Source organism: Papaver somniferum, unplaced genomic scaffold (genome assembly GCF_003573695.1).
Source record: "Papaver somniferum cultivar HN1 unplaced genomic scaffold, ASM357369v1 unplaced-scaffold_76, whole genome shotgun sequence".
Classification (NCBI taxonomy): domain Eukaryota; kingdom Viridiplantae; phylum Streptophyta; class Magnoliopsida; order Ranunculales; family Papaveraceae; genus Papaver; species Papaver somniferum.
The window spans coordinates 2451904-2465336 of record NW_020650526.1 but is presented as its reverse complement, the minus strand read 5'-3'; the positions used below and the strand labels follow the sequence as shown (position 1 = coordinate 2465336).

Sequence of the window (13433 nt, the reverse complement as noted above, 5' to 3'; positions counted from 1 at the left end):
TTTGAGTAACCGTAACTATTTTTATTGAAACTGTCATAAAAACTGACAGTTTTTACTCACTACCATCACCTCCACCAGTAGCGCCACCACTACCTCCACCACCAGCACTGCCACAACCATCAACACTAGCATCTCCACAACCGTCACCACCATTTCCGCCTCGTCCACACCATGTGTTGGTCTTCTTGGACATGAAATATAAATTCTATAAAAGTACACTTCACAAGATTCGACCTTGAGACCTACTGCATTCATTATAAGTCTTGAACCACTCTTCCATGTTTTCCTTTTGATTAATGTTATCCAAATAAGATATTTACTCTCATTAGACAGTAAACTATACCTCCACCACCTTCGTCGTCACACCACGCAACTACAACACAATATATATTTTTAATATTCTTACATATTTTTACAACTTGTTTATTATTTTGTATTATATTCGATTTTTTCTCAAACTTTAGGTACGAGCCATGGCTAGCTCTCGTGCTTAGAATTAAATCAAGATGTTAAATTAATATCAGTCCATAACTAGTTTTTTTTTTGAACCGGATACCCAAAAACTAGTTATACAAATAAATAATTTACAGAAATGTCATGATAATGTCAACTATGGTAACATATTAAACATGTTGCAGTAACATAGATATATAGTAACATTTAGTTTAAAAAACGTTATGATAATGCCAACTACGGTGACATATTAAATATGTTACGGTAACATAGATATATAGTAACTGTTGGTTTAAAGAACTGTAATGGTAATGTCGACATACGAAATATGTTACAGTAACATGGGTATATAGTAACACTTACTATAAAAACAGTTACAGTATACAACCTGGATGATATTATGTAACAGTTCTTACGAAAAGTGTTACTGTTATTTAAATATCTAACATTTAGTAACAGGCATTTTACGAACTGTTACTTTATAAAAGTTTAAACTGTTACTAAATGTCACTTTTCTACTAGTGAAATCTAATCCAACTTCGTATAGTTGAGACCAAGCAACTAAACCTATAGTTCACCTAGTTTCCTCAGTATCCCTGCGCCTCCAACTTGCAATAAGTCACACACTTGGAAAAATTCCTTTGGTTCGTATTCCAAACAGTAAAGGAACAACAAATCTGTTCAGTAACAACTCTTTTCAAACAACGTGATATGAGTTTGACAAAAGGATCTTCCATTTAACCAATAAACTCCTTTGTCGGGTTCTAGATCAATCTATTCAACAACTACCAAAATAATTGTTTAGACTATGCAATCAATACTATGAATCACAAAGAAATGTATTGATGCCGATCTACGCAACTAATCAATCCAATATATTAAAAGATAAACCGATTACAGTTGGATCCCCAGCCGATCAAGTTTTTATGCACACCAAAGATTATGAACTCAAATAAGAAATCTTTTTTGTCTTCAAATCTTCTTAGATCTCCAATAAACACCTGCACACAAACAACTTGAATCTCTTGTGATCACTTGTGATCAATCACACACAGAACGGAGTCTGTTAACGATGGATTATCACAAGACGTCTTTAGATCTAAAAACAGTCTAAAGATCCCCGTCGATACTTCAATCTAGTTTGAGTGAATCTTATATCAAAAGAGAAGATTCTCAAGCATAAACAAACTAGGTAAAATCAAATTTCAACAACCGTTAGTCAATCAAATCAATCGAAAACTAATAATAAACTACAATTATCTAGTTTCCCACCAATGGTACTCGTAGAGATTCTCAATCTCAAAGAAGTCTTTAAAACGAGCGGTCGTAAGAGATTTCGCCTAATTAGGGTACTTTCCTCTCCGAATAGACGGCTCCACCAGTAACAACACAACTAGGTAGTTTTGCTGGCTCTAAGGATTAGTTTGCTCGAAATGCAAACTTCAATATATATATACCAAGGAAGTTCGGACACCAAGGAATTTCCAAAACCGAGTATTCTCAAAGATATGCAATAAATCCAAAATCGATTTTCATAATTCCTGGAAATGCTTTGTCCAAATATTGACCGAAATCCAGTAGAAAATATCCAATTAGTAAATGCACATTATTTTCTAAAGATATTCATTTAATTGCTGGAAATTATAAGCATATAAAATTAAAAACCTTAATTAAAAGATTCTCAATTTATTTCGATCCGGGATTCTCCTTTAGTTATTAAAGAATATATTTGAACAATAATAGATAAGAATTATTGCACGTGTTCAAAGTATGTCGACATCTTTACTTTGTAAATCCTTTTTCATATTTACAATTTTGGAACCGATTTGCCACAGTTCCAAACGAGTTTAGAATTGGTTCATCTGATTTCCAAGAACTATGTGATTGATCAAAAACATTCAATCACCATCCATGGGTTTAACGGTTCTACCAAACACAAAGTTCGGTTCTACCTCGAAGTGGCTACTAGGATCGGTTACACTAGTTTCCAAAAAATGGCTAACTAAGTACCAGGATCGGTTACCACTATCTCATGGTATTACTTGTGATCGGTTGCACAAGTTATAGGATCGGTTACACCAATTACTAAAACTTGTTAACCTACTACAAGGATCGATCACACATCTTGTGATTAGCCCCACCAAGTTATAGGATCGGTTACCCAATGACTAGAATTGGTCACACCAATTACAAATATCGATCATACCATCTCAGGAGATTACTTAAGATTGGTTTCACTAATAAAAGTCATACCGATACATAAGTCGGGCATTGTGAATAGTTTTACCAAGATACATAAACAAGTTATGAGCGGTTATACTAAACACACATATTGGTAATCCAAATATTTGCAATGAATAACAATACCAATAAGCCTAGCGATTTCCCTTTCGATTCATAAAACTAGTTTATGAATTGTACTTCCTTTAAACGAATGTAAAACATCGTTTCCTAGGACGAAATATTCACCCATACCCATACATAATCACAGTAGCATTTATACGATTATGTTGATGTATTATATACGAAGTTCAAAAGATAAGCATTATACTTCGTATTATAATTCTTTAATACTACGTCTAACTAGAGTACAATCATTCACAGCTTCGCAGTTATGTTTTCAATATAGGATGACTTCAAAGATACGTTAGGAATGAAACAGTTTAAGTCAAAATATTACTAGCCTCAAGAGGAAGGATGATGTCGTCGATGTAGCTCTTTACTTCTTCACATTCTTCAAGTCTTCGAGTAATACTTGTAAGTCTCATATCCTAATAACTTTCTAGCTAACCTATACGAAGTTAACTCTAGTAAATAATCAAAAGACTCTTTAAATGAGTTTTGGTTCACTAAAATATGACAACCAAACTTGACATACCAACACTTGGTGGGTTCAACCCAGCAATGCTCTAACAAACTTCGTATAGTTGGAACCAAGTAGACTACTCCTAGCCACTTAGTTTCCTCAGTATCCCCGCGACTTCGACTTCAAGAGTCACGCACGTGAATACCAAGTCCTTTGGGTCGTATTTCAAACAACAAAGGAAGAATCTGTTTTGTAACCACTCTAATCAATCTTGCTAAAAGATATGTGAGTTGTTGAAAAGGCTCTTCCGTTTAAACTAATAAACTCCTTTGTCTGGTAAGATCAATTTATCTTTTGATTACCGAAATAATCAAACTCTAGATCCGCAATCAATTAATATAGATCTCAAACCAGTAAGTACTCATTTTAAACCATCTAGAAGGCAATCACCTTAAACTTCAAATGAGATAGAGTATATGTATCGGGTTCCATATGCAAGTGCAGTTGGTAGCATCATGTATGTTATGGTTTTTACAAGGTCGGATATTGCACAAGCTGTCACTATGGTAACTAGATACATGGGAAGTCCCTGGAAGGATCATTGGCAAGCTGTAAAGTGGATTTTGGGGTATCTAAGGGGCAATATATATGTTGGTTTGGTGTTTGACATACACAGTGGTGATTCAACAAATGTTGTGGGCTATGTGGATTCTGATTATGCAAGTGATCTTGATAGAAAAAGGTCATTGACAGGCTATACTATTACATTGTGTGGAAGTCGATTTTGCAAAGTAGTGTACATGTCAGCCGCAGAAGCAGTGAAGGAAGGCATATGGTTGGTTTGGTTGGTGATCTGGGGTTCAAGCAAGAGAGTGCAATTTTGTATTGTGACATTCAAAATGCCATTCACTTGTCCAAGAACTAGATGTATCATGAGAGAACGAAGCACATCGATGTCGGGTATCATTTCATCAAGGATGCAGTTGAAGAAAGGAAGATAGCTATGCTTAAGGTTCCTACAACGGACAACCTTGCATAAATGTTGACGAAGCCGGTTCTAAGTATCAAGTTCAAGCATTTGGTTGGGGTAAACAAGTGTTGATGGCCCTTGTAAGGGAAAAGCGAAGACGATGATGAAAAATGATGAATGGTTATAGTGATAGTATTCAAGTAAAGGTAGAGATTTGTTATGTATGCCTTGAATATAGGATTAACAAGTCTGTTCGGACCTGTTCCCTTTGTCTTAACCCAATACTCCATTAGTCTCTTTTGTAACTAGGTCAAATATAAAAGGGGACTAGGGTTATGTTATAATAGAGAGAAACTTATGTTATTCTTGAGAGAGTGTGAGGCACAAAGGAGGCTAGAGTTCTTGAGAAGGGATTTGGGAGAAATCTTGTCAACTTGTTTGATCATCATAGTGGAATCATTTCGTCGTCTTCACAAGTGGATGTAAATCATCTTGATCGAAATACTATAAATTCTCGTGTTGTGTGTATACTTGATTTAATTGATCTTTCATATCCATTTTCATATCTTAATTGATTGTGCTAGCTAGAGCCATTAATTAGTTCTGACAAGCATAATAGCAAATTACTTTCTTGATGGATTCAACCAAATATTTTCAAGCTTTTTCCCACCATGGAAATCGGTGAGCAACTGAGCATCATAAAAAGATGCACAGTATATGAAATTAAAAAAAAACTGTTAGCTAGTAACACGAACGATAATAGGATTTGTTGATTTCCTAAACAGAACTAGTCATAAAAATCCAAGGTGACCAAACTTGTGGTACAAAAACCCCTTTCAAATATTGGGATCCATTAAAACTCCATCTTAAAAAAAAATTGATACAAAAGCACCAAATTTTTAAAAATTGATACAAAAACCCCAAATTTCAAAATTGGTTTCATCAAATACTATGATGTTTCATCAAATTCTTTGGGCCTTTTGTGTTAATTTTGTTTTGATGGGTTTTTTGTGGATGGATAGTGACACCTTTGGGATTATAACTCGCAGACCGCTTCCCTAAAAGCTTCACTTTTCCATAAAACTAAAAAGCAACTAGCTAGTTAATCGAATTAAAAAGACACTTTCAAGTAAACTAAATTACAATTGTTAAGTTCACTCTCATAGACAAAACTAGAGTTGACGGACCAAAATCCCTTCCTGAGGCTTTGTGTCATGAGTGACATTTATTTCTCACTCGAGCTTTACCCTGCCGTCATCCCGCTTCTTGGGCTCAGCGAGCAAGTACTTTACGCCCACAAGGTCGCCAACTTCGCTGATAACCTGACAAGAATCAATTTATAATTGTCAACACAAATTGCAAAGGCGTCCCACAAGTTTTTAACCGATCATACTCTCATATCACATCATATTCTTCTATAATCTTCAGATAAATGGATAAGAACCCTAGTTCTAACCATATTTCGAGTTAGGTTAACATGTCATGGAAATCGACTTTCAAGAAGCTTTCACAATTGACTGGAGAATTATAAATGTTTCGTAATGAACAATCTATTCACCTCTAGAGCTTTTAACAGGTCTTCCCTGGTGTGAGAAGCAGATATGCAAATACGTGCCCTGGCCAACAGTAGTGGGGTTGCTGGGAAAGCAACTATGACAACAGCGACCTGCAATAGCACCATATATATACAAGTAAAGATCCCATTACGCGAACTTGTTGCAAACAGAATAACAAATTTAAATGAGCCTGATATACTCACATTCCGTTTAAGGCACTCTCGAGAGAAGGCAGGGATTTTTGATGGATTGTAAAGCATGATGGGCATTACTGGAGAGTCGAAGTCTCCAAGGACCTCAAATCCCATCTTCTGCAATTCTGATCGGAAAAAGTTGCTGTTCTCACGAATACTTGCAAGTTTTTGAGCCCCTGCAGCACAAAAAATCAAAAACTCCATAATTTAGCAGATGATGGTTAATCTCTATTTAATATATGATTTTTTTTTAAGAACAAGTTATCCTCGAACCTCTACTAGAACCATCTTCCCCAAGAATAACCCTTATGGAAGATATAATCTGTTGTGCAGCAGGTGGTGAAATTGCAGTCGCATATAGATGAGCAGGGCATGCGAACTTTAGATATTCAATAACCTCCTGGAAATGAAGAGTCTAAGCTTGTGACTAAGATATCTTTCAACAAAAGCAACAAAAGAAAAACAGAAATGATAACAAGGAAGCTTTACGCCATACTGTATCAAGGTGAACAAATTCAATATCTAGAGGGAAAGCATCCTAAACGATGCCCTCAAGGTACAAGATCCGACACCAGCACTGTTTTAATACTCCCTTCGTTTCTAAAAAATAAGCAAGTTTGATTTTCACAAAAATTAAGAAAACCAATCATTGTAACCACTTTTTCATGTTTTTTCCTAAACTATCCTTTGGTCCACACTCATTTGTTATTAAAGAAAGAAGAGAGAGACGTGGTCCCCTTTTTATATTAAGAGAGAAAAAGGAGAGAGAGAAGTGGTCCCTCTATGGGTATAGCAGTAAAATCATAACATTTAATTTTCCACATATGGAAACACGCCTATTTTTTTGACATACCAAATAAGAAAACCTGATTATATTTTAGAAACGGAGGGAATAATAAACAACTAGAGTACTTAAATTTCACTCTAATATCTCTCGTGTGCATGTTAACATAACCCTTCTTCAAAAGATCATAACTCTTACTAATTGATCCAAATCTATAGACATAAAAGCAAATTACTTTCTTCATGAATGCAAAGTTTTGTCCCACATGAAAATCGGCGAGCATAAAAAAAAAAGATGCAGGTTATATCAGAATACCAAAGAATGGACCAGGTTGTTCGTGGTAGCCACTTTTAAAAAAAAAAATCAACAAAACCTCAGAACTAAATTAAGGTGCAAAAGAACATGATTGAAACCTTGGATGCTGCTATGTAACCACCACATGATCCAAAAGATTTTGAAAAAGTCCCCATCATTATGTCTATCTCAGCAGTATCCACTCCTAGAAGCTCACAAACTCCTCTGCCGGACTTCCCAACTGCGCCAATACTATGAGCCTCATCCAAATAAGTATATGCCTGATTGAGGGGGGAAAAAAGAATAAACAAGATTTCTTGTCATTAGATATCGCAGAAATTGAGTTATCTACCGACTTTAACTTAATGTTTCATACCATGTTAACTTATTATACTTGTGTTGTTAATTGCTTATATATATATACTTATAATTTCATGTTCAGGAACAGTTATGCGGAACCTTATTGCTCTTTTCATTCATTATATGATAAAACTAATACATTTGTCGAGATAAAGAAAATAAAATACCAAATAATTCAGTACAGTGTGACAGAGCCACAAACCCTGTATTTCTTGCACACTTGTATGATCTCAGGAAGTTTGCAGAGCTCTCCTTCCATGCTGTATATCCCCTCTACAACGACAATTATTTTTTCCCAAGGCCTACGTGTACGAGGCTGTCCAAATGCAATTTGTTCCCTCAAAACTTCTTCCAAGTGGGACGGCCCTGTGGAGATAAAAAACATAAATAATTAGATGCATGAAACAACTAGAAGAGTACTTTAGCAGCATTATAACCCAAGTATAAGGCAGAAACTTACTGTTATGCTCGAAAACTCGTACTACGGCCCCTGATCCTCGAGCACCATTAACAATGGAGTTGTGGTTCAAGGAATCACTAATAATCAACCCACCCTGCGTAAGACATTAATGGGAAATAATAGCGCGGTTAAGGGAAATATTGGGTTCGTAATAGTTGGGACTTAGTATCAGATGGGCCAAGTATATGTGAAGTACAGTGAAGATAAATCAATAGCACGTAAACAAACCTTACGAATCAGAACTGGAAGGATAGCAGAATTTGTGACATATCCCATACCAGTTACCATAGCAGCTGGCTTTCCAATAAATTTAGCAACACAATCTTCTAATTCCACATGTAATGTTGTCGTTCCTGATAGCACCACAACACCACAGCATCACGATTAGATGTAAATGGAAATGCATATATACAAACTAACTTGCAATTTATTATACATACCACCATCTACGCGAGTGCTGCATGTACTTGGTGAAAATTTCTTCAATGACTCGACAGCACGTGGAGTGCAGTATTCATCTGATGCTGCAAACCCAAGGTAATTGTATGATCCCAAGTTGAGACATTTACTTGTATTCGTGGTTCGTCTACACAAAATGCAAGTAAGTGGATTGCATTACTGGGATTTTCATCAAAATAGTTTCTTGTAAACCCGTGGACGTAAACAAGCATTCGTATACAAAAGTAGGAAACTCACTTGAGTGTCTTGATGCTATCATCATAGTAACGGTCTACCACATCAATCCAAGAATCAGGAGCGCTTGCAATTGGTCGATTAAAACAATCCTTTTGATACATGAAAATTTCACAAGAAAATTTCACAAAAAACTAAATCATCTTTCATCTTATACAAACACTACTAGCTTGTTACTTTGTATTTTCCAATAAAATCATAAATCTTTCTCAATTTGAAACCTAAGTTTCCAACAACTAATCACTAAGCAATTTGTATATAACCAAAAGCAACTACAATAACAGTTTCACATATACAAAAAAAAAAAAAATTGAAAAAATAGGAAACCTTACCTGAGCACGAAGATACACACGTCTAACATAGAAATCTTCAAGACCTAGACAAATAGGTGCATATCCCTACACATGCATGTAAGATTTATTAATTAATTAATTTTCTGCATGCACATGAATGCAGAAGAAAAACAAAAACTAAAACAAAATTACATGAAGATTATTAGTGTCTTTCCACCATTCAAAGAATTTTCTGAATAGATCTCTAAGTTTTCCAAAAGCAAACAATAATCCATAACTAAATAACGTTGTTAAAGAAGTTGTATATGGAATTCTCATCATCTTCTCCTTCTTTCAAATCTCTCTCCCTTAATCTCTCTGTTATTCAAGTTCAGGAAATATTCTCAACTGATTGATGTTTGATATCATTCGAACAGAAAATTCTAACATTGGTTTCGGTGTAGATTTTTGATGTTTTTAGAGAGAAAAGACTAAACCAACTGCTAGTCCTGGTAGTTGGTGTCTAAACTAACTGATACGGGCGGATCTCTATAATAATAATAATAATCTGTCTGATCCAAGTGCCTTAATGAAAGAATAAACAGCATGTGCGCTTCTTCTTTTCCCTTGTACTACTCTTTTTCTTTTTGAATGAAATTTAATATTTTTCTAACTAATGATACTAATGATTGATGTGTCTTTCATTGTGAGTTTTCCTAAGAAGATTCAAACAAAATCAATGATGAAAGGACATGATCGTATATAGAAAGAGAGAGGACCAACAGGTAGTCATTAGTCAATGCATCACAACGAACTATCAGATATCCAGGGACTATAGACATAAATTTGTATATAAAAGGAGTAGATTATGAACCATGCTTTATCACATTAATTATTCATTTTTGGCCAATCTTCATCATATCGTAATTAAGTAACACTAGTAAAAATCCGTGGGCTAGTTGCTATCTTGGGTAGTCTTGCTCTCCCTTCTGTACTTTGGTTGCACTTCCATGGGCTAGTTGTGTTGGTTCTCCCTTGTACTTTTCTTTTTTCTTTAAATAGAATCTAATGTGAATTTTTTAAGAATGTACTTTAATCCTTTTCTAAGATTTTTTTTTTTTTTTTTGGGACTTTTTATGATATACATCCATTTGATAATGCGTTTTCTAAAATACACCCATTTTTTACAATGTTTCTAAAATACACCCGATATGACAATTCCATCCGTTTTTTTGAATAAGACAGCTAACAACCGTTAAATAACCAGGTGTCACTGAATCAGGTCAACTTGACTGAGTTGGCTATGTTGTAAACGGTCAGAAATACCCTTAGCTGTACAATACGTTTCTTTCACTTTAACCATAGTTTCTCACCAACATGTACAATACGTTGTTTTCTGATTCAAACTTTAATCCAGATCCTTTCTTATCTTGAGCTCCAAAATCACTTCTGAGCCTTCCTTGGTATACACATCCATGAATTTACTACTAGCTACAGAAAATCAGGACAGACCTTAGTTGTTCGGGACTTCTATCAAATACTTAGTGTGGGTGATGAAGAGATAACCTCTTTTTGTTTTAGTATTAGTCGTGGTTTAGCTCCTTCAACCTGCAATTGCAAATTCATTCGCAACCCATCTTTCGTATTCCATTAAACATTAATTTCCACGACTTAAAATAAGTGCAACATGAATCATGATTTATCACGTTAATTAATCATTTTAGCAAAGTATGTAATCTCAAAGTAATGAGTACGTGATACTAGTTGTCGGTTTAACCTGGGAACACGGCATTCAACAAATTTGAATATGCCCTTAACTAGTATATCCAGCAAATTTGATTTACATGGTCTTCAGTTCCTAGCTTGTAGATCCTTTTGGTAATAGTAGAGCGTTTTGGAAAGAGAATGATTAAATTCAAAAGACATTTTGTGAGAATAAAGAAAGTTATAATGTGGGTTAGTATTGAAGAAAGATATTTAAAAAATCTGGCCGGTTTGGGCGTATCAAAATTTTGCTTCAAACTAGAAGAATGTTAAGGGGTCTCTAAAGTGTCTGAAAATACTAAACTACCCTATACAAGAGGCAAGGAACGTCTACATTATACCGGGGCCTTTTCAGCACAATACTCTGCAGAGTTGGTAGAAAATTCTGATGTGAAGACCGAGCACGCTTAACTGCAGATTTTTCTGCCAACTCTGAAGTTAATTGTGCTGAAAAGGCCCGTATATAATGTAGACGTTCCTTGTCTCTTGTGAGACCAGTATCTAGTTCAACGGCCTAGATACTAAACTGCCATCTACACTAGCCTTTATCATTCTAATTATCTAAAACAAATACAGAACTAAAATAATTTCTATTAATCCTTAATCATAATTTTTTCCCAATTTTCATCAAAATCAAAATCTAAAACCTAATCCCAGGCAACAATTCGATGTTCTTATCTTTAAGGTTTTTCAAAAAAAAAAAAATTGACGACAAACAATTCGAGTTATTTGAGTCAAATTCCTTGAACCGTTCCTTTTAAGAGAGATTCATCAATAAGTTAAATATGAATATCTGAAATTTTCTCATCAACTTTTTATGAAAATCAACCATAATCGGTTTATGCATGTATTAACATATATTGATTCTAACCCGAATCGGTCGATGTTCTTTTCCACATCCACCAATTCTGGTTATAGAAAATACTTTTTTTGTTGTTGTTAATTTTAACCTATGATTCGTTGGAGTATGATTGAATGAGAATGAAAATTTTATACCCAAATTGAAAACGAGTATATTGAAAATGAGTATGATTTATACTCGAACTGAAAATGAGTATCACTTCGTACCCATTCCCAAATAGAGTATGATTTATACTCAATTTAAGAATGAGTATGATTTCATACACTTTTAACTCGAGTATGGATTTAAATTCTATTTTATACATAATTTTCAGTTTTTATTTTTTTTTGCTAGAATTGTCTACGTAAACTGATTCTTATTGGAAATAATGCCCAATTTTCCTGTGTACTTTTTAACGTGGACTCGGATTACATGAGCACTTACATAACTATTTTTTTTGTGCAGTTTTTGAATCGTTCTATGTGTGTATATCGTACTTACCGATTCTTACAATCGGGCTACGTAGTAAGTAATATACACTGTTTCTTTGTGTGCTTGGTGAATTAAGACATCAACACAGAAATCATCTACGAGTGCATGAATATCTATCGATTCTGGGTTAATTTTTTTCAAAATTTTTTTTCAAGTTTTGATGACGAATTAATGTTATTTGATTTCATGGTTAACTTGATTAAATATCTATTAATTATCAAAATTAACATTAATTAATTAGAGGAAAATTAGTCATTAAGGAAAATCGTTGGCTAAGGGCTTTTTTATTTTACTTCGAAATTTCTTATTTTGTCATGTAATGATAGACCCCAAATAGATTTTACAGACCCCAAATCAGCCAGGTTAATAAAAACGAGACTTCGCAACTTTCAAAATATCAAAATTAATACATGATTCTATAAAGTATGACAACAGGAAATTTATTGGAAAAATGTGAAAATCGATAAGTAAACTGGGACTATAAAAATCATCTTTATGCAACTAAAATGGGAAGAAGGGAGTATCTCTGTTTTGTTTTGGCAAGTTTGCACTTCTGTTAGCTTTTTAGTTATTTTGTTGGCGGAGAGTTTTGCAATTTCCAAATAAACACTTCTGTTTGCGCTTAGTTTTGTTCATATACTTTTTCCAAATCATGAGGGAAAGAATAATAGTGCTAACGATAACTCTCTACCAAAATGTTTTTTTTCTTTTATTTTCTTGCTGCTCTTTTTTCTTTTCTTTTTATCCCTCCTCCTCCTGGTATATGTCTTTCTCCTCGGTAAATTTTTTTTGCCTGGTACTTTGTACCCAATTTTTACAAATAAAATTTTTTCTTTGCTAATCCATAAACAAACATCAAGGAAAATATTTGTTTTAACTATCTGTTAGAACGGAAATATATTTTGCAATTTTTATTTACTTTTGGCGAACTCTGTCTTCTTCGAACTTCATAAATTTCACATATAGCATTATGTAAGAAAGTAGATCAAAGTACAATTGGGTCTTTAACTTATACATTGAGCGAAACTACATCCAATAAAAAAAAATCTTTTTTTGTTGGTTACCCCACAATGGGTATCTACTTTTTCGGCAGAAAAAAATATGCTTAGCTCCAAATTTTTTTAGGAAGAAAAATTATGCAATTCTAGGGTTCCATGGTGGAACTTCTCTTTTTGATAATATTCCAATTCTTCTTCTAGTTCTCATCTAAAGAAAATTGTTGCTCCTATTATTTGTCACTGGGATTTTCTTAACCCTGTTATTCCACCATTGGCCATTAATGTCGGAATCTTGCAACCATGAACAGCTCGTTAGATGTATCAGATAACATGTAAAAGATCGAATGAAAAATACCACTACCACAAACAACTTGACGAGGATAGAATAACAGGTTCAACAAGTTGTTTTTAACACATTAATTCGCGGGTATACTCAAGAATGAGCACTTAATGCTAACACTACATCAAATTTAGTGATTAGCAATTGTAATTGGCA

General features: G+C 34.2%; 1 protein-coding gene across 1 annotated transcript; it reads right to left on the bottom strand.

The window, feature by feature from the left end:
- Positions 1-5202: 5202 nt before the first annotated feature.
- Positions 5203-9340, bottom strand: LOC113344444 (long chain base biosynthesis protein 2a-like). Its single transcript, XM_026588416.1, has 12 exons — positions 9056-9340; positions 8903-8968; positions 8574-8662; positions 8318-8463; positions 8106-8230; positions 7878-7971; positions 7620-7783; positions 7177-7338; positions 6253-6379; positions 5989-6155; positions 5788-5895; positions 5203-5551 (listed from the first exon to the last, which is right to left on the bottom strand). Exons 1-12 carry the CDS (start codon positions 9182-9184, stop codon positions 5462-5464), a joined length of 1467 nt encoding a protein of 488 aa, XP_026444201.1. The 5' UTR covers positions 9185-9340; the 3' UTR covers positions 5203-5461.
- Positions 9341-13433: the final 4093 nt, after the last annotated feature.

What these genes read in the sequence shown, in the direction of transcription:
- LOC113344444 (XM_026588416.1), bottom strand. Translation starts at nt 9,184, where the DNA reads ATGATGAGAATTCCATATACAACTTCTTTAACAACGTTATTTAGTTAT. An exon ending in GTTACATAGCAGCATCCAAG is followed by an intron (nt 6,380 to 7,176) that starts GTTTCAATCATG and finishes CTTCATTTCCAG; the next exon opens with GAGGTTATTGAATATCTAAA. An exon ending in GGAAGATGGTTCTAGTAGAG is followed by an intron (nt 6,156 to 6,252) that starts GTTCGAGGATAA and finishes TTTGTGCTGCAG; the next exon opens with GGGCTCAAAAACTTGCAAGT.